General features: G+C 39.0%; 1 protein-coding gene across 2 annotated transcripts in view; it reads left to right on the top strand.

Moving 5' to 3' along the window:
• Positions 1 to 22,104, top strand: part of LOC103481161 (TOX high mobility group box family member 2-like) — a 101,016-nt gene that overhangs the window by 58,152 nt on the left and 20,760 nt on the right. For both annotated transcript variants that reach the window (XM_008436460.3, XM_008436461.3), the window contains one exon: positions 12,419 to 12,706. In XM_008436460.3, the coding sequence (XP_008434682.1) occupies positions 12,419 to 12,706 (288 nt within the window). The remainder of the gene's footprint in view (positions 1 to 12,418; positions 12,707 to 22,104) is intronic.

Raw genomic sequence — 22,104 nt, 5'->3', positions numbered from 1 at the left:
TTGTTACATTTTGTTCATCTGTTAAGAGTTTCAAAATATAAGCAAATGTGTGGGATTTTTCTTTGCTTTGTTTGTATCGCCCACTCACAAAGCTACGAAGGGACAGTTTGTTGAAATAAAGATTATTAAATGCCTCATTTATCCCGATGGAATGGAAATAAGCATTGCAGAATTGCAAATCTCTCTGACGGACTAGCTGCAGGTTTGATTAGATTAATAGGGGGGAGTTATCGTTACCTCGAAATCACTTTTTAATCAGAATATACTTCCTTCTCAATCTAGATCAACTAAAAAAGGATAAAAATTTTAAAAAACTCGACAGACCCATCATTCTTTACAGAATGCGAAACGTAAACACTTTCCTGATTGGAATTTGCTAACATTTATTCAGACTCAATAAGAAAGTGAAGAAACTGGCAGTGTGCTCATTATCAACCCGTCACAGGGATAAATGTGAAATAAGGCGGACCGCCGTTTATATTTCTGCAGCGCGGTTATAGCTCCGTGAGAATGATTGGTGTTCCTCCAACCACGCCAACACAAATTCTAATTTTGTTTAATAGGCAATGAGTGCACTTCATTGGCTTTCATATCAGGCTCGATCAGTTTGAGTGGTTGTGCAGACTTGTTCCTCGATATATATTTCTGGATTTTTTTTGGCTGGCCTCTCCTTTTGCTCTGCAGTGTAATTAGTCCTCATGGACTCATGTGTCTGCATAGGTAAGCAACAGGCTTAGACATGGAGAGAATATTTGGATTAAATGAAGTGACTTAGTGGTGGATGTTTAGGTAATAAGACAGACCACTAGAAGTGCTAAAATGTGCCATTTTCTTGTTGCTCTTTGCAGAGTTTTGCAATTGTTCAACTTTGTCACATTCTGTTTTGTCTCACAAATGTATTCATGTCTTGTCTTTGAGGCATTTTAACGTGAGAATGTCTTTTACTCTGACTGTACTTTGTTGGCCTGCTTAAAGATGAAACTTCTGCAGCCTATAACAGACCTCATTTCAGCATTCCCCTTTATTCACCTGCTCTGCTCAGCTTCCCTAGTCTTGTTTTCCCCTATAGATAGTAGGCCAGAAACTGTGTTTTAGTCTCAATTGACCAGACTGCTCCATTCTGTATGCTCGCCGTCTCCCCTACATGACGTCTTGTGGCTTTTTGTCAACAGCTTGTTACGTTAATTTTTTTGTCTAGGCCAGATTTGTGAAGTGCAGAACTAGTTTTCATGTCAACAGATTTCATCTCCGGAGTTTTGGACGTTTGCAGCTCCTCAAGCGCTCGTCATGCTTTACGCCCTCATTTCCAGACGTATCAATTTAAAGTTAGTTTTGATAGTTTTACAGTTGTACCGTATTTTGAGTTTTGACTGATGGATTGAACAGTTCTCTGTGAGAAATCCGAAGCTCGTGTTATTGGTTTCATGTCAAACCCTGACTTCTGAAAGCAACCAGCTGCTCATTTTTCAGATTGTCTTGAGTTTTTGAAACCATATCTCATTTTTGTTCTATTTTACTCTACTTCGTTTAGTCTATCACAATATACTAAGGTTTGTTTGTAACATCCCTTAAATGAGACATTTCCTGACCTTTTTTTCGTTTTTGACAAATCAACATAAATTTTGAGATGCTCATTAAAGGTGTTTTGACTTGATCGAAATTGGAAGCAGACTTGCAGTATCTTCTTAGCATTTCTTCCTCGCAGATTTTTCCGAGGGAACATTTTGACATTTGAATCTACTTTCCTTTCTCCCACAGGGGTTGTTTTTAGAGATGCTTGTTTATACACAAGTCATCCCTTGAAGGAAGTCTGCAAGCAAGCATAGACTAGCTCAAAGCAAGCTATTTAAAAAAAAACCCACTATTATTTCTTTGCCTCTTCCTCTTAAAACTTTTCATCTTTTACCACACTCTGTTTGTGTTGTTACTGGTTAATTAACCAAGCAGGTAGTTATTGTGTAAACTCAATATAATTTATTTGTCTCAAATTGACTATAAACTGGCTAACTGTGTGTTCATTCCTCTGTGATTTGTTTATTCTTTTTGCTTCTCTGAGTCAGAATTAAATTACATAAAATAAAAGATGGATTTTTCTTTCTAAAATAGTAGAAACACTAGAGATAATCCCAAATTAAAGTTTAACAAAACGTTTACATTTAATAAACTTCAGAATGCAGCCTGATTCATATCAGGTTGGCACTAGAATAAAAACATAATGGAATAGTTTTACTTGAAACCATAGAATTGGACAACTTAGTACCGCATTTTCCGTACTATAAGGCGCACCGGATTATAAGGCGCATAGAATAGACGCTATATTTTGGGTTGCCACCCGTCCCGTACAAATGTGGATGTGTAATAATAAAGAAATGGTCCCCGAGTACTTAATATAGTAGGATGCCCCAGTCATTGTTTCACTCACGGTGTTGGTGTTGCAATATTGTGCCTTCCGCGACTGGGCCGGGGCGTGGCCGGACGATGGTCACCCTTCTCCGTTTGTGCTCAGCATGTTCGTGGAGAACGTGGTGCTAAATGATCTGCAGACGATCTGATTATCAGGTCGGTAGGTAGATAGGTCAGTCAAACTTTATTAACAAACCAGCGTTCTGACAACTATCCCAGCATGCACCACGCGCTTCTTCTTCTACGGGCAAAATGAAGTCGGCGGCTGCTTACCGTAGTTGCTAGACCTGTTGTGGCTCAATATTGGACCATATATAAGGCGCACCGGATTATAAGGCGCACTATTGGCTTTTGAGGAAAGGGAAGGTTTTTAGGTGCGCCTTATAGTGCGGAAAATACGGTACCTTAATAACTAAATAAAGCAAAGTCATTGTGTTTTCTCTTGGTTATTGAGTTGTTGTTTCAAAAACATACAAATAAAAGTGATAATCTTCATACTAATTAAATTCTTAAGTTTTAGCAGAATTATGATTATTTCGGAATGTGGGATGCTTTAAAGCTTAAAGCATTAAGAATCATATAGAAACTATAGGATATTGAACTAAATGTAGTTTAAAATGGGACTTTAACTACCTTAACTTTGACTTGAATCAAAGTAAACTTGAAGCAAGGTTTGACAGATTTAATTTCTTACTCTGCATCTCACAGACAAAAGGTCGAGTGAAATGTGACACGATCAACACAATAAAAACTGAAAGTTAAAACATTGTTCAGACATTCAGACACACTTTTGGTTCTCAGGACATTATGTGAGCCTGTATTTCTCCATTCGCCTTCAGAAAGCATTTTTTATGCTTTCCCATTCTTTATATCGAACTGTACTGTGTTAAAAATAGAAGAAGCAGCACATCCATGTTATATTAACTATTTCAAGACCATTTGGCGAGAAAGGGATCAAAAACTGAGGCTTTCAGGATAATTACAACACAAATGGACAAAAATGCAATGGGCGGCAAGACAATATTGCTCAAATAGATTAAAGAAATCTTCCTCTAAATACTGAAGAAGAAGTCAGTGACCAAACCCAAAGGACAAGTCATAACTTCAGGAACTTTCAGAAGATTTTCTTAGTTTTCCTTAACATTCAGGACAACTTGTGTCTCGCATATAGCTTGTTTTTTAATTTTCAGTAAGTGCTTCTTAATCGGTGAATGAAGTACAAAATGGACAGATGGCTCCTTCAGTCACCTGCCAGTTACTCTTTTGATCCTCCCTTCTTCTTTCCACTATTGAAGGACGACTATCTCAGATGGCTCAGTCTAACAAACCATCTGGTATGTCACGTTATGTAGCAGAAATATCTTGGCACTGAACCTCATTTAAAATTACAGACTACATTTTATATGTTTTCGTCAAACTTTGAAATAACTATTTATTTTTTTATTTATAACTAAACGAGTTAGTCTACTTGTTACCCTACAAAGAATCTTTAGCAGATTTGCCGCAAATAAAGAATTTTTTTTCTCTCTCTTTCAGGCAACATTAAACATGAGACAGGTGTTATTTGTCCTGTAGGACCATCCCACATCCACTCTTCTTTTTCCCTACTTTCATCCTTTTCTATATCTCTCTCTCTGAGTCAGAAACACCTCAGTTCACCTCGGCACCCCGTGTAGGCGATGCTGATGTGAAAAAGCACCATTACTTAATAGTGAGTCACAGTGCACCATTATACCCCCACCAGCACAACTGCAGCATTCTCCTAACTACCCAACACTGGCTCCCCCCTCCAAACCTCGCCATATCTCAGTAAAAGTCTTCTATATGTTTGCGTTCTTGTGCTGCAAGAAAAAAAAAAATTATCCTAGCAGAATGTTTGAGAAAATGGAAGAAAAAAAAATTGAGGGTATGAAAACGCCAACACACATCTGACTGCTTCTTTGAGGCTCCACAGACCCGTCGGCAAGGTCGTCAGAATGAAGAGGAGATGCAACTTATTCGTTGTGTTTGACTTTTTTTTTTCTTTTTTTTTAAAGTATGTGTGCAAACTCAATATCATAAAATCAGGCTGAACATTTTTATTTTTTTTATTTTCCCCAGCAGTGGTGCATCGATATGTGAAAACTGAGCTGGAAGAACATCAAAGAAACACATGAGCAACATGAACACCAATACCAAAGGGTGGGGAGGAGGGAGTATTGTGAGTTGTAGTCAGAACCAGTGGTAGACCTTTTTCTTTTTTTTTTTTTTTTTTTAGGTCAGTCCATGTCAGCCAATAAGTCCAATTATCATGGGTCTCTGAAGTGCAACAAGCGGAGAACTCCAGCGTGCATTTGTAGAGCTGAAATAAATACTGCGCTCGGAGAGGGAAGATTTTATAGAAATTATGTAGACATTCACTCCAAACTGAACGTGATTAGGTAGCACAGAAGACAGCGTGGTAATCTGTGATTACATAAGAGGTCAACACTTCCCTTGTTCTTCAAGTCTGAGCTCACTCATAGTCTGCCTCGCAAAAAATGTTGATCCTACATTTTCATATTTTGTCACAAACTCCAAATTCCGTTATTGGGATTTTATTTTGTGACATTTAATGGAAGAAAAATGCTAAATGTTTTTGTGTGTATACTTGCATTTCTGCATTTAAATATATTGATATAGAAAAAAGTGTGAAAAGTCAGCTCTTTGTCATCAATACCTTGTAGAATCAATTGCGGCAGCAAGTGTTTTGAAGCATTTTTTTCACATCTACAGTCATCTCTTCCCAATCTTTTTATTTTATTTTTATTTTTTATTTTTTATTTCTCCAGCTCAGTCAGATCGGACGAGGTTCTACGGGTTCTCCCCGGGTTCTTCCTCAAATACAGAAAGGCACCGCCTCCCAAAAACCAGCAGCAGAAATGCGTTCAGTGATTCATACACTTTTAGAACTTGAAACCTTGGCTCTATTTTGGTCCTGGTCTTTCTCTCCCTCTCTCTCTCCCTCCCTCTCTCTGTGTGTGTACATGCAGCACGATGCGCCGAGGGATTTAGTGGGACTAAGTAGTTTGATATTTCTATTGGTTTTTTTGCATATATTTTCTCTCACTCTTTCCCTCTCTCCCAGTGATCTTTCTCATCATGTGGAGACCAAGGTCATGGCTGATTGAAATATAATAGAAGTGCAGACATCTGGCCTAATACTGTGGGAAGTTAAATCTATTTTAATGGCCCCTGCCGCAGTGGATTCTCTCTGATGCACTCTTGCGCTTCACTGACAGTAAATCACAATGTTCTCTTATTGCCCTGACTGGAATGAGGGCATAGAGAAAGAACAATGAGGGATCCACATCATTTGTTTTCACCCCCCCCACTCTTTCCCTCACTGCTCCGCCTCCCATCAGCCCCCACTCCTCTCCGTTTGCGACTCATAAAGCAAGGAGCTTAAAGAGAGTGACATCATGAAAATAAAAATAAAGGGGATTATAGGCAAGCTATTGTGCCATATGTGATTACCGGGGCTTCCATGTTCCCTCGGGGGTGGATGGGTGACTATGAGACAACCTATTTTCTTTATTCATTCAATTCTCACTAATGAATAAGAATAAGAAATAAGACTAAGAGCACAGTGTTACACCCTTTGCTTGGAAAAAAGAAAAGAAAAAGAAATTAAGTATTGGACCAGAACTGAAGAACCTTCTATTTTCTCCAATATAAAAGATTTGATATATATATATATTTTTTAAATCCTTATCTTTAATCTATAACTGAGTTAAACCGCACTGACATAAACCTGGCCCCCTTTCACGCCTTTTCAAAGCACTTCCTTTGCAGCCGTGCTTTTAGAGTTCACGTCCAATCCAGCGCAGGTCCACCCACATCTGCAATGGAGAGTCAGGTCCTTTTTACCCGCCTAAATGAGATCTATTCTGATGTGACATTTGAGAGAATTACCAGCGCATGGGGGAGCAGGGAATAGGTTAGCTCATTCCTCTTCTATTGGCCAAAGCCCGGCACAGTCTACCTGTCCTTTACTGATGGACGTTACCTATGACCCTGGCTTGCTATTGGACGTGCTGAGATGCCCCCACCCCTCCGCACACACTTCACTTATCCCAGTTCTGTCTTTCTGTCAGCCGGCCTCGTCCGTTCTGCCGTTTCGTTCTCCCTCTATTGTGCCAAACCGTCAGCCTTTCTTGATACATCATCCAAATCGAATTCCCTGTCATTTCGAAGCCAGGTCAGGTAGCCTCTGTGGAACCAGCAGCTCATCGCTGTAATGGTCAGTTGTTTGGCGCGCCTCGGCTAAGGCACCTATTGATGATGGGTTTGATTTCTGCCCTTTCTCTCCCCCGCGAGGCTTCTCTTTGAAGGTGAATTTTGAAATTCTCCAGGAGATGCTTAAAAGAGTTACAGTCACCATCCATCCGTCTATCCGGAGCAAGCAGAGTGGACACGGAAACCTTTATGTATGCATGACCAGCTGTTGTTTGTTGCTCTGTCATTTTTTTTATTTATTTTTTTAAGAAGCATATGGCAGAATGACTTTCTATAGGACACTGTCAACTCAGTCGAAGTTATAGATTTTCTTGAAACAATGGAGGGAAATCTTTTGGATATTTTAGAAAGAGGAGATTGTGTGCATCGTTTTTTATCTTCCTAAGTCGTCGTCAGACACATCATTGTTCCCTGATGAGCTGTCTTCTGCTAAACACCTGATGGGCCTCAAATGGCTCCATTGGAAAGCTAATTGTTTCATCTCATTTGCTCAGTCATTAATAACTTGAAACACTGAACGACGTTTAGCTAATATGTGTTTCTACAGAATGGTAGCCTAAGTAGCGTGTATACCTTGAAACAACTGTTCTATATTTTGGTGCACAGACTTTTAGTTACAAATTCATTTGCCAATGGGGCAAATGAAGATCTTTGTTTAATGCTTCATCACAGAATAACTCACTGGTTCTCCGTGTGTGTGGATCTGGATGAAGCTTGTGACTGATTTTGTGCAGTGTTGCTATTGGCATGCTTTGTAGGGGCACCCGGACTTTGTGCAAACAAAACAAGAGTCGTGTCAATGCCCTCGACACAAAGTCAAGCTCCTTCCCAGAGCAAATTGAGCTCCTCTTGTCACCAAAGAACATGATGGCTCATTTTGGTTACGTTGTATAGTGTCATCTTTGTTTTTTTGCACATCATGTGGTTCTGTTTGTGTCGTCAGGCCACGGTCTTCAACAAGCGTTCAGCAACTCAGGGTTCAGTGTTTGCTCAAGTGAGGCTAGATCGGGTGGGGAGATGGACAGACAAACGCGAAGACGCCTATGCACGAACCACAGAGAGTAAAATCAGAACTGACTTGAGAAACGATGCATTTCCCTTAATGTAACATAGGATTGAGATTCTGAGTTGGCAAACGCCTAAAACCCAGAACAAAACACCTCGTTTTGGACGTCACAATCCCAATGAATTAATCAATGAGCCAAATAAATAAATAAATAATCTCCCCTCTCAAATTGTGTGTTCAAATGGCTTTTGTCTCACCTGTTCTCCTGTAGGAACAGAACTCCAAACAAGAAAATTAGATACAGATTGACAGACACGTTGAGTGGAATCTGTTGCTGCTAGAAGAGCGCTCATACGGACGACATGGAGGAAAAGGTCTGAGGACACGTTCTGCGAACAGAGCAGCTATTTGCATTGTGGGATGGTAAAAATAATTTTCGTATGCTGCTGCGTCTGAAAGTTAGGTCATATGCGGTCACAGTAAAAGCCGTAAGGCCTGCGTTTCAATAAAAGCAACCCATGTTCATGTCGGGTTACACAATTTTCAAGCTCAAGTGCAAGTATAGATCTAAATACAGAAACAAACCTTATTCGCCTGCAGTCTGAGAGGGGTCTGAAGTATGTTGATGCTCAGAATTAACCCCAGCAAGTGTTTGAGGTTGTGCTGTGAAGAGTCTTTGTAGAGGTCATGGTGGTGGATCAGCTTCAGTCACAGTAGCTTTAGTTGGAACTGGATGAAAAAGGTTTTTACTTTGCACAATGTTCGGCTCCAAATATGGGCTGTAGTTCGCCCTGGTGTTTTTTTTTTGTTTTTTTTTGGTGTGAATGTTTGTTGTGTTTTTATTTTTACATTTCTTCATCGTTATTTTTAAGGCATCCTCAGTTTTTACACTGGTGAATATCAGAGAATTGGCTGTTTATCCTCTGTGTTTGATGAATTTCACCTTGAATGAAGGTTGGTTCTTCTAAAGCAGTGAAAAGTCAAGCAATTCCAGACTTCACTTTCATTGCAGACATTTTTTTTATATTTCTAAATACTTGCATATAGAATGTCAGAAGTGGGTATTTTTTTGTCTACCTAATTTAAAGATTAGGTATCAGTGTTTTCTTTTCTTTTTGTAGAAACAAGGATCACTTGAAATACGATGACATGCCTCAGATCAACATCTTTAAACCACCTATAAGAACATGTTGTTTTGATCTCCAGTCAAGGCTCGGCCCTGTTATGTTAATGTCAAAGAAAGAAAATTAGAGAAGTCTGCAGAGTCCTCGAAAGTCCTTGTGCACGAAAAATGACAGATTTGCTTAAGTTTCACCTCAACGGAGGGGGGGTTGAAGGTCACGGCGAGGGAAGGCTGAATCAACATTTGGTGTTTCTTTTTGACCCGCTTTCTTTTATCTCCTCTTCTCCATGTCCTGGAAGACAGTATATTTATGAATTATTTATCCATGTTGGAAAATGTTAAACTTGTGATGTCCTTGTCCTGCGTCTTATCTCCAAGGGCATCATAAAAAGCTGCAAAGGGGAAAAAAAATACATGAAAGTAACAGACGGTATGGTCATAAAATAGCCTCCCACAGCATTTAATTCCTACTACATGCAAATGTAGTAGGAGAAAAGACCTCTCTCTCTCTCTCTCTCTCTCTCTCTCTCTCTCTCTCTCTCTCTCTCTCTGTCTTTTTCTCTCGGATATTGGATGTGTTTGACTCTCGTTGCACGTCTTCTCTATCATTTACAATAGATACAGTAGAGATGTGGAGATAAAAGTGATGTAAACATACCTGTTTAAGCAGATTTGAGACACACTTAAACATGAGGTAAAATCCCATAGATGTAAATGTATGCACATAAACAGCAGACAAACTTGCTTTAATCTTCTACATCATTAACACTCTTCAGGTCATACCACCATTTTATACCTCACACATGATGTTCTCATCCATTGCATATTACTTTATTTGTTTTGGTAGCTACAGTTTTTTTTGATGGAATGCATGGAGGTAATAAAAATTGTCTCAGATAATCATAAGACCTCCAAATCTTGTGCACAATTGTGTTTAGTTGTGCAGTATGTCATGTTGCTCTCTATTTCCTTTGGGGGCGATTTTGGTCTACCGACTCTAATGAAACAGAGGAAATCATAACCGCCAAAAACACAAAAAGTAGCCACACAACACCTTTTCACAATTGCTGTCCTCTATCGGTCAAATCCACATGTATAATCTCTGATTTATATAGTAAAGTGCCATGGTGAAAGGATTATGAGCGCTTCTGTTTGCTTAAATATGCAGGTATTGCTAGCCACACACACCTATAACTAATCTTTCAACTATCTGACCTGCTGGATGACCAGTGAAAGCAGGATGCTAAACTGTTTAATACATCGAAGCATATCGGCATGACGTTTTTGTTAACAATAACAACCGACAAATATATCCTACATGTCAAAGAAATGCACAAATCTCTTATAATGGGACAAAAAAAAATGTTGCAGACAATATTTCCAAACTAGCTCTGAGCAATAACAGTTATGGGAAGAGAAAATAGCACATCACCCCGTGATAGTAAACATACTCTTCTTTTATTATGATGATTACTTTCTCCCTAATGATAGTGCACATTATGAGACTTTTCATCCTGTCTTCAAGCACCGGTTCTACTAGTGAGCACATTGCAGCTAGGGCTCTTTTTTTTTTCTTTTTTTTTGCGGCGTTTCTTGCCATTTGTTTGCTAAAAGTATTTGTTTTCAAGATGAATTGCTGCGCTGGCAGGCGAGATGACAGCCTACATGAAGATGATATTGAATTGATTTCTGAAATGTTGCAGAACGGACTAGTTGATGTGTACCACGAGACATGAATAATAAAAATTCTATTAAAAAGCTCTTGAATGGCTGACACTGGAATATTATTTGTGATGATTAATTTTCTTCAGTCATTATAAAAGGGAGTTGGCATCAGATTGCCTCTGACAAAATTGCTTTTCACTCCCTGGTGAATACCCTCAGTGTGCTTTTTGAGAGCCTGAAACCATATTTCTCTGTGCAACATTATGTCAAGATAGGCCCCGGAAAAGACACTGCTCGTGTATCACCTTATTAGCACCATAAAATGTTCTCCTGCTTCAACAGCTGGATACTCTGAATTTATTCCATAATGAGAAGTGGGAGATTTGTACAGTCCAGGTTTTCTGTTTATATAAACAAAATTGCCACAGTAATTATGGGATTATAAAATAACAACTAAGTGACTCTCTGTGGTGTGTTTTTCCACGTAATGAATTTGATTCACTGTTTTTTTTTTAATTCTTTCTTTTTTTTTTAAGGCGTGTAGGGCTGACAGTTTGTTGCTTCAAAGCTGTCAAGATTTCTGAAGCAAATTATTCCGTATAGCAGCTGTTGTTGTCTAACTAATTAATTTGCTCCGTACGATTGTACTGAACGAATTCTTTACACTTTTCCAAGTGCGACAATTTGCATTTCTAATTATTTTTTATTTGCAGCACGAAACACTCCTAACTAAACTGCTGCAGTCCTGTGTCTGCAAAGACTGCAAACTCGAGTGTAAACAACACAAATACCAGGTGCATTTAAAAGCTAATTAGAGAGTTTTCTTATTTTAGTCTGGAACTCGTTTGGTAAGATGTTAAACAAAAGTTTGGTTTTTTTATTAACTTTGTTTATTCCTTGGAGATGAAAGAACACAAACAAGCTTCCTTATGTTTTCCACATGTAACACTTTAAATAAAGAAGAACTGCATTTTAAAATATAATCCGGTTTTAATTTGTATGCCACGCAGTTCTCTACGTTCTGTTTTGTCAGCAATTATGAAACTACGACTGAGCAAATTGGAGATATTGCGACCAATTTCCAATTCAGATTTTAGCCAAATGTAATTTCTCTTTAAGCCCTGTGAACAGCAGCAACACACACTTCTTCTCATTTCTGGGTGAATTGAAAATTCGACTATGAGTAGAATATTTCAGAAAGCAATGATTTTTCAATGAAATAGCCTGAAATCTCGGCGCTACAGCTCTCTGTGTCACTGACAATCTATTGAGTACAGTAAATTTCTCCCCTGAATGGTACAGAGATATCTAGAAATGTAACTGTGTTCAAATAAATCACATTATATTTAATTTATTCATTATCAAAATAGATTGCAGCTCACACTTTTTTTGCAAAGACAAAATGAAGCGGCGCCCCAGATCACAGGATAATAAATGGTCTCCAACAAAATATCTTTAAAACAAAAAGGGAAAAGCACAGACTTTCTTTAGTGTGCAGATTTTTAAGTTATTTATTCTTTCAGGAGCCTCTAGAAATATTTCTACGATTGGTCATTAATTTTTCTTAGCAGGCCCAGAAGTGATGTCGAACTGCATGTGTAAAAGAGAGAGAAGCTGGTCTTACACAGCTCTGCAATAAAACAGGAACAATATTTCAAAACAAAGACCCCATCTCTCACTTAGAAACTATTTCCACACCAGCATTTTTCTCGTCAGCGCAACCTCTTGCACTTGTTACCATCAAAAATAGATTTCATTTTTCCGTTTTCAACCATCTGATCGGGTAATCACCCAATTCCGGGTTTTCAGCGCATCTCTGCGTAAAATTGTCTGTTTGAGTGATCAAAGTATTTTCCTTCTGCTCTTGTTCATCTATATTGTGCTCAAAAATGCCTTGGTTGTGAACCTGACAATAAAATAACCGGTACAGGTTTCTCTGAGTTCACTGTTTTGTCTCGTTTCAGAGCTACTCCAGTCAGGGCAGAGGCAGCGGCGGCGGTGGAGGCGGAGGAGGAGGAGGTGGAGGAGGAGGGGGCACAGGGGACGAAGACTACGAGATTCCCCCCATCACGCCTCCAAACCACGTCGACCCTTCTCTACTTCACCTCACAGAGCACGAGTCGGGCTACCCCTTCCACTCTCTGCCTCACAACGGCTTGCTCAACACCTACTCCTATCCCGAGCTGCCTGCCCTCATGATGTCCAACATGCTGGGTCAGGACACTCACCTCCTCTCTGGGCCTATGCACTCGGTGAGTTGTTTTTTCTCCCCCCCCCGTGCCTCATTTTAGCTGTGGGCCTTTACGCGAGTCAAGAACTGTGCTACAGTTTAGAATCAGACTTTACGATCAGGGCATTGGAAGTCAGCCAGCCAGTCTGAAACGCTGAAACACTGGCATGTTCCGGAAAGTTTGGTTTGTTTGCAAGTCTTGAAGAGATTTAAACAGAAAATTATAAAATCTCCTGCGTTTTATTTGACACTTGTAAACGACGGTACAAAAAAAATAAATAAATAAAAATGTACCTGTCAAAGAGTCAAATTGCTTAGTTGGAGGCCATAAAAGAAGATCAGACAAACTCTGTAAACGGCACCCTGATAATCACAGAGAGAGACCCGCTTCCTCCTTGGAACGCCGACCTTGACGGCGGAGCTTCTCTAATTCATACCCAGAAAAAAAAAATCTCCAGAAAAACAGGAAAAGCAACACTCCGCTCTACATATTTTATCGGGATAGCTGGGTAGCGTGTTTCAAACCAAACATTCTTGATGAGAATGCGGGATATCCCACGTCAGCTACTTTTTTTTTTCAAAGATATTCAGAGTGCACTCGCCACCCGCCTCACTACCAGCACCGCCGCCGCCGACACCAGCCCTACCAGAGCAGCGACTATCTTTTATGTTAAACATGCCTCTGACCGAACATGTAAACACCTCTGGCGAACACGTTCAAAAGCTTTAATCATGGAATCGAACCAGATGAATTATAGATGGCCCCCGTGGTGAATTATTCAGCGTTATATACTTTCATCTGACATAAATATTACTTATTTCTCTCTCCCCTCCGTAATGAATATTTATGCTTTAATGTGAGCATCTCTGGCATTTATCCTCTGTTAATCAGATCTTATGTGATTTTCAGAATCAAACTGCATAAATTGTAAACTCTTCTTTTTTTCTCTCTCTCTTACTTCTTACTGTGGGTGGTGGTGAAGGTCTTTAGGATTAGGCCATTGACTACTGTTTAAATTAAATCCCTAGGTCACGTGAGTATGTATATAGTGGGTTTTAAAATCAATGAAAGGTTAAATTGATAAAAAAAAGTGCATGCATCCACCATTGCAGCTTTAACCTCATGTCTGAGGTTATTGTACTTCACCACACTCTTAACGGCTGGATCATTTTTTAACCAGGATTTTTTATTTTTTATTTTTAATTAGCTTTACCTATCCTCCTATTAACTCTGACCAGCTTTCCTATCCCCAATGAAGATAGTCATCACCGCAGAATGATGCTGCCACCACCACAGGTGTCACATTGAGGATGTGGTGTTCATGGTAGTTCAGTTTTTGGTTTTTTTTTTGCCATATTTAATGTTGTGATTGAAGCCGGAGAAGTTTCGGTCGATTTCTAATGGCATTTTTTGACGCATCGGATTTCATTTGGGGGGTATCCAAGTAAAATAGGCTCAACACAAATACTTGTCAGTATTTTTGAAAAACAAACAAACAAATAAAAGAAAACCATGCATCCTTCTTCAGCTTCAATTTGGTCTTACGTAATTTCAGATAATGCCTAACAACGCGCCCCGCTTTGGTAAATAACTCTTTGAAGGCAAACACGGAGGGAGCAGCCGCTTCCTAAACAGCTTTTGTTTCACCTTTGCAATTATTTATTTCCAAATAGCCCTTCAGGGTAATGTTCCATTTTCTTATTTCACACCCCCTTTTCTCATAAATGAACCGTCATTGCCATAAATCACTGCACAAACAGAGACTTGCACACACTGAGAAAGGTCCAGAGATTTATGTAACACATTCATGTTTCCCACTTCCACATTTTAGTACTACTCTTGCAGAGGCTGGCTAATAATAGTTGCTATTAATATTTCCTGTTGCCTAGCAACCACAGCAAGTAATAGCTTACTCTGGAAAAATAGATGACCGATAAGGAAGAAGGAGGGGCTGCGGAGGGCGGTGGGGGGTTCGATTCATTTATTATCTCCCGGGACAAGAGGAGCTTATTTCTGAGGCTGAGGAATTGGAAACTGGGCTGTATATTGAGAAATATTTTAAGGCAATTGGAGATGACGTTATTTTCATTTTGCTTCCATTAGGGATGTTTCATTTGATGTTTCCCCAGCAAAGTCAATTAACCTTAATTTCGTACTGATAAAGGCATAATAAGGAAGATTGAATTTATGTCTGCTGCATGTTTAAAGAATAATGAGTGGGGGATGGAAATAGGCTCTCAATGAAACCGGAGGTCAGAAACGAAGCAAAAAAAAAAGCCCCTCTCCTCTCTTGGTATTGACTAAAGCGTACAATAACCTCAGAAAATTGGAGGAGATAGCTGGAAAACCTGAGCCCTAATCATTCAGCAGACTGATGCAAAAAAAAAAAAAAAGAAGACTGAAAATAAAGCAAATGAAAAGTCGACAGCGTTACCTTAAGGATACACGTCTCTTCAATAGCAGCTATCCTTCAGCACACATTTAAAAGCCTCCTACAAGTACAAGCTCAGCTGGAGCAACAGATACGCTTCATCTCATGGGATGTTGTTGCTGGTTTTTGTACAACATTTAGCCCGAGGCTAAAGCTCTGTAAACTTCACCCTGCTTTGGGATTCTCTTTTTCAGCATGCATCGATCCCACAGCAAACAGAGTTAAATCATTACAGGATTGAGAGCAGTGGATTGACTATCATGCTGCATGGACATATATATATTTTTGTGTGTGTATGAATGCGTGCGTTTGCGTGTGTGTGTGTGTGTTTGTGCGTGTGTTTGCCGTTGTAGCTTTTAATGTTTCTGCTGGCTTAGAGGTGACAAAGTGACAAGATCTAGAAGAAGGAGATGCATATTCTGTGGTGTTGTCAGTCAAATGTTCTGTTTTTTTGGTAAATTTATGACACCACAAAGAGGGAAAATATTGGTCCATTACAAATGCAACATGGAGATACAGGTGCATCACAATAAATTACAAAATTACTAGCAGAAGTTAATTTATTTCTGTGATAAAAATCAAAATACAAAATTATGTATAGATAGATATTTTAAGCATTTCTTTCTGTTAACTCTGGCATTCATTCACAGAGCGATATGTCCAAACTAATAAATAGTTGAGTGGAAGGAAAACAAAGAGGCCTTTTCTCAGATGAACATAAATTTAGCAGTTTATTTGGAAATGAAGACTCCTGACAGGAGGAAGAATGGAGTTGGTACAGAAAGATGTTTCAGGTCCAATGTGAAGTTTCCACAGTAAGTGAGGACTTAGGAAGTTGATGCATCTGATGGTGCTGGTCTGTGCTTTATCAAGTCTAAACTTAGCACAGCAATTTATCAGGAAATGTTGGAACACTTCATACGTCCCTTTGCTGTGGAGCTGCATGGAGATGTTAAACCCCAAAGCCTCCATGCAACTCCGCATTGACGCAGCAATTCATGCAAAATGAGTTAAAGCTGGAAGCATAATCATTACAAAATGCCTGAAGTATGTCACCCCGTAATTATTAAATGCATCTGTATATTTTTTTTACTGTTTAAGTTTAATTGTAGAAATAGATTCACACTTCGCTTCAGTCCTAATTACTTAAGAAGCACCTGTGTTTGTATGTGCGTTCATTTTTTTTCCATGTGATCCTCTTTGCATCGTTTTCTTTCTAATTCTCGCTGCCAGTTTTGAGCTTTTCAAGAGCTTCAAATTGCAGGAGTGCAGCAAGGTGGAGCCTCGGTGCTGGCATTTTAGATTATAGAGCTGTCTGTCAGAGACGCTTCTGCTTTCTCCCAAATGCTGACCTGTTCTGTCAGCCTCTCTGAACCGAAGCAGAAAGAGCCAAGTCCTGTATGACTGGCTGCTGTGAAATGTAGCAGCCTGTTGTGCGAGTACTCGCTGCCAAGGGAGAATTCCCGTCTCGCCCGCAGCTTTCAGTGTTTCTGTCATCTTCGGTGCCGGGGTAAAAGGTGTCACCCAGGGGTCTCATGTTCAACAAGTCTCCCTGTCGTTCAGGTTCGCGCAGCGGTGCATGCGGAGGAGGAGCTTCCAGGGGAAAAAAAAAGTAGAAATAATATATCAGAGAGCCCTCGCCAGCTGGCACTAATAAGATTTTGAAGAGCAGTTAGTAGAAACAGCCCAAATGTGGAACCGTGAGGGGTGCCAGTGTGTTAAATATTGAACCAGTGGACCAGCCCCTTTCTCGTTACGATCGTAATGAGGCTGGTTGGAGCTGGAAAGGGGGAGAAAAACCCCTGCTGCCTGAAAGCGGCTGTCAGTTTTTATAAGTATATGGTGTAAATTAACTCAGATGACTCCTGGTGGGGATTTTGTTTTGAAATATTTGGTTCTAAATGGATATTCTTGGCAGGGTGATGTCTGTCTGACATCTCCTTACTAAGAGATTCTTAACATCCTGCTGTGTTTAAAAAAAACAAAAACAAATTCAGCCAATTCTGGGACATGTAATACGATCAACAATGGTAACTGGTTTGGATATTGGTTTGGTGCTTCAGTTTTTGATTCTTATAAATAAGGTTAAGTCGGTCTCATAAAGTACTTGTCCCTGTCTATATTTTAGGCTGTTTTTTGTAAAAGTAAGAAAAGGAAGTTGTTCCCGCGAGTCGCCATGTAATTGTAGAAACGATTGTGTGAACAGAATCGACTAAGATTTCTTGTTGCTGCTATATCTAACGAAAAGTCTCCGATTTCAGCTTCGACCCCGTTGGTAACTGCTTGATCTTACATTACATTTGCACAATTTGTGCTGCATGTTGTGCTTATTATGCGTGATGATCTCTGATTGCTTATCCAACTGATCAAATGTCTACTTCATATTCCAGATGATGACAAAGTCAGTGGTCTTTGCTTATAAATTAAACCAATGAAAAATGCCCAAAATGGTTATTAAGTTAGGAATTTTTTAAAAATAGAAACACATATTTGCAGTGCAACATATGAAATGATAATTGTTCTTGTTTTCCTATGGTTTCTGGATTACTAAATGTTGTTGTTATTCTTCTTCTTTCTAAGGTATAATTGAAAGAGCAATCTTTTTCCACTGCAGGCTTTAGACAGATCCCATATGACCTGTTTGCTCTGCTGCCTCTCGCTCACATCTCTGCGACGTTCCTAGATAAATCATGTTTTGTAAGAGCAGAAATATTTTCTGTCATGACTTTTCCTTTCACAAAAAAGACAGATGCCCTTCAGTGTCACATTCCACAGCGGAGGTGAACAATGTGTCTTGTAGCTGTCAAAATAAATGACAGCGAGATAATTGGTGGGGCTCTCCTGTTTCATTTATACTCCAAACAAATGGGCTCCCAAAGAGAATTGCTCTTTCAAAATAGCAAGGCTTTGTTTTGTTGTTCCTTATTATTCGCGCTGCAGAATGAAGTAATGAAGACGAGCATTAACGGACTGAGCATTAAAAAACAAGCGCACATTTACTGCGAATCATGAATATTCATGACTCTATATCAAATAACCTTAGGCAACTGTTACAACTAATGAATATTTAAGCCAGCGCGGTTGCAAAGATTCGAATGCTGCATTATATCTGACTTTCTGGGATCATCATGTATAAGTGTAAACAATTAGGACTGACACAAACAGATTTTAATACATATCTGGAGAACAACTTTCCTGGTTGTCACATTAGCTACGGGCTATTGGTGCATCAATATGAAAAACAGAAGGACAACAGTGTGAAAAAAATAAAATGTTAATAATCCATAGAAGTGCTTAAATAATTAGTGGAACAATGGTGCAGTCAAAACATTGTTTGTCAGCAGTCATATTTAGCTGAAATTCAATTTATCCTTCATTGTAAACCTTTGAAATAAACCAGTGTTGTGTTTCTCGGAATTGTAAATTATCTACTTCTAATTTTTGAACTGTGTTTTTGGAGGGAAATCCATAGTGAATGTGGGAGATATTGGAAGAATTGTTGACTAAAATATACTGTTTACATTTTCATACAATTCCTTCATGAAACCCAGATCTTCTGCACACGTTAAAGCCCCTCACTGGCCACCGTTAGAGGGCCTCGGCTGCTTCCTTCAGAGGGCTCGACGTCGGTGTCTCGTCCTCTTCGTCTCCACCGCAACGCTAATTAGGCCCACCACAAAGCCAGCCTGTGGGGATAATGTCCCATTATTAGAGTCATTTGTTTCAATTAGCCGCTCTGTGATTCTACAATAGCAGTACGCAGCCCAGTGCAAAGAAGCCATTACTCTCATCCAAGGAACCCAACGAGGCCTGGACCAAGAAAGTCACAGATAACCTCTGCCTGCATTCTTTATCTTTTTTTTTTTTTCCGCTGGCATGTTCCCCCCTGTAGGTCTCATTGATAAATAGATTGGAAAATGAAAGTGGAAAAAACTTTATAAATTTATTTCCGAATGCTTCTAAACACTAACTGCGTGGCAGTTTTAAAAAAAAAAGAAAGAAGAAGACAGACAGAGAGAGATTTTGTTCTGGCTTTGACTGAGAACTGATTTTTACAGGGGTTGTTGACTCTTGAGCTTTGACCGCCGAGAACTATATGTTCTTGTTTCCTTTTACATGCTTAGAGCTTTGCGGTTAACTGAATTACCATCCTTCTACTATATACTTATGGAGCTTCATACATTTTTAGCCTGCAATCAGGTTAGTTTCTAAGCATGAACCTCTATTTTCTCCTCAGCTCATACTTTTCCCTCATTACTTTAAAATTCTTGTGGCAAATTTGAAGATTTTTTATTGCTTTCTAATCACATCTGTGGACAAAGAAGGCAGATTGCTTTGACAGCAGTTCCTCCAATATACCATCTGGGAATATGTGAAACAACAGTCAGCCACGGCGACCGACGGTCTTGATGAAACTTGTTTGTGCCGTTTGGTTCTTGCATTGTTGTTCGCAGCTGGAAGCTGGAAGAGTCGTCTCGTTACGGGTTCGGTAAACTGATCATCTTTCCATATGAAAGATGTTATTCATGAGGCTTCTGAAATGAGATGTTAAACTTTGAGGAATATGTCTGTGATGATTTATATTTGTTTCTGTCTGTTTCAGCTGTAAAGTCGTTGAGGGCTTAGCTCCTTCACCTTAAGTCGAAGTTAAGCCTCAAATCTCTGTTTACAGAAATGATCATTCTCTCTTCAGATACATACTATCTAGTTTGAATGCAATATAAAAATAAGTAGGCGATGAATTCAAAGAAACATTCTTAAGTCTAATTCTAAAAATGAACATTTCACTTGTTTATGTTTTTCAGAATATTCAATTTGACATGAAAAAAAAAGATATTATAAAGTGCAGCAAATTATTTTGAATATCAATTAATCTAAAGATACATTATTATATTAGAGCATACTGGGAATTAATATATTTACTTCCCACTCTAATTTACTGTCCACTCAACCACTAAGTCTAGAAATATTATCAAATATGCACACGGTCCTCAAGGACTCACTGTGGACGTCCAGTGCCACCCAGACTTTTGGGACTGTGTTTACTGGGTCTGCCAACAGGGACAATACTACTCCGGACCAGAGGGTGGCGCCACACACACAAGGCAGATAAAGACCACTGTGTTAGCTCATGAGCAGAGGAAGAAATACAACAAAGCATAATTTTTAAGAATTTCTTTAAGAAAATTATGCTGTTATTTTAGATAACTTATCTCACATGGACACCAAAGATATAAAAGTAGCATTTATGTTCATTAAAATCATTTTGTTATTTATTTTCAGTGTTTTCCTTCTTCTCCTACCCTCAACGGGCAATGTATAAATTAGTATAATATTGTCCCCTAACACAGTGTACAGAAAACTGTAAGTATGAGTGAAACACATTTGTTTTGTTAAGCACAAAATGGGAAAGAGTTAGAGAGTCCAGAAGACCCAAATAGCCCAAAATTATGGCTGGAGGAGATGTCAAACCATAAAGATGTCAGATCATTAAGCTTTTTGTGTTGTTTGTTTTGTTGTGCTTGTTTTGATAAAGTTCAGTTTGAGAGATATCTATGTGGCTATTATTGTAGTGGTACACCAAACATGGACAGCTGACCCGTGCTTCACCAACGTCCTTGGTCAATGAATTGAACACACATTTAACAGGAGAAAATATCCTTCTATGTCTAAACTGCTGTAGTTTATGTACTGCGAATGTTTGCTCGATTGCAGAGTTAAATAAAAACAGGTTAGTTTGGAAGTTGTTGCCAACTCCTTTTACTGGCACATACTGTGAAGACACATTACAGGGAAATCCATACCTACCATATATAACGCTACCATTACCATGACAACAGGTAATTTGTGTAAAACACCTTAGCTCAGCGGAGACAACATTAATCATTTACTCAATTGGTCTCAGCACTTACTGCCAAACCTTTCTATTATCCACCTTTTTCAACTTATTGTCATCCCATGAAAGGGAGATAACTCTTGAGTCGACATTACATCTTAAGCTTTTTGCTATTTAACAGCGACTCTAGATTATGTTTCACTCACCATAACTGAAGTACCCAACACTTTTCATCTTATTTGTTAAAATTGTGAAAAAAAACTGTTAATATGGTGTATTAAAGGAGAATTACACACCAATAAGCATCGATAACAGGAATATATTTTTATCCGTTGCTCCGTAACAGGTGACATATAACAACACATATACTATGCATGCATCCCTTTATACTCAAATGATGCAGCAGCACAAAATTACATAGTGTGAAGTAGGAATTTTAAATGTGTTTGTGATATAAAAGAAAATCCTGATAAAATAAACTGATGTTGTGTTTATAATGTGACAATAATTATACATGTAAAGCCTAAGCAAATTTTATACCCCGAAATGCAGTTATGTATTCTAACATAAGGCTTTTAAAAAAAAGCATTTCTGTGTTTTAATTCCACACAAAATCTGCTCACCAAACTCTGATATTTGCAGACATTCGCCAGAGCCTTCACAGTCCTGCGTTTCATCTCCAAACGCGCCACAATACAATGTTTTTAGTGTACCTTTCAGTCCTTTCCAGCACATAATGGAAACTTCGATTGATACCAAGAGGTTGCTGCCCTGTGATGCCTCTGTTGCCAGGCTCTCTCATTGGCTTTCTCCCCCCGCTGTGCACATGTTTACAAAGAGACATCACCAGCTAACATTAAAGGGTTCAAGTTGTCCCCTCAGGCTGTTGCTATGGAAATAACCCTGCAATGGTCGCTCATTCATGTTTGATTAATTGTTTTTTCCTTTCTGTGCTGTTTGCCCCGGCAAAGACCTCATCGTGGGGGCACACCATCTTAAAAAGCAAACACCGGAGAAATGTGCTTTAATTATACCGCAGGACATTTTCTCCCCTTGCTTTAACATTTCATTGGAGGCTGCATGGTGATTGAAGTCTTGGGAAATTTTTATTAGTGTTCAAACGCAATTGGCATCACCTTATTAATAAATGCA

The sequence above is a fragment of the Poecilia reticulata genome, chromosome 7 (genome assembly GCF_904066995.2).
Source record: "Poecilia reticulata chromosome 7, P_reticulata-male-v2, whole genome shotgun sequence".
NCBI lineage: Eukaryota > Metazoa > Chordata > Actinopteri > Cyprinodontiformes > Poeciliidae > Poecilia > Poecilia reticulata.
This window is presented reverse-complemented; position numbering and strand designations above follow the sequence as displayed.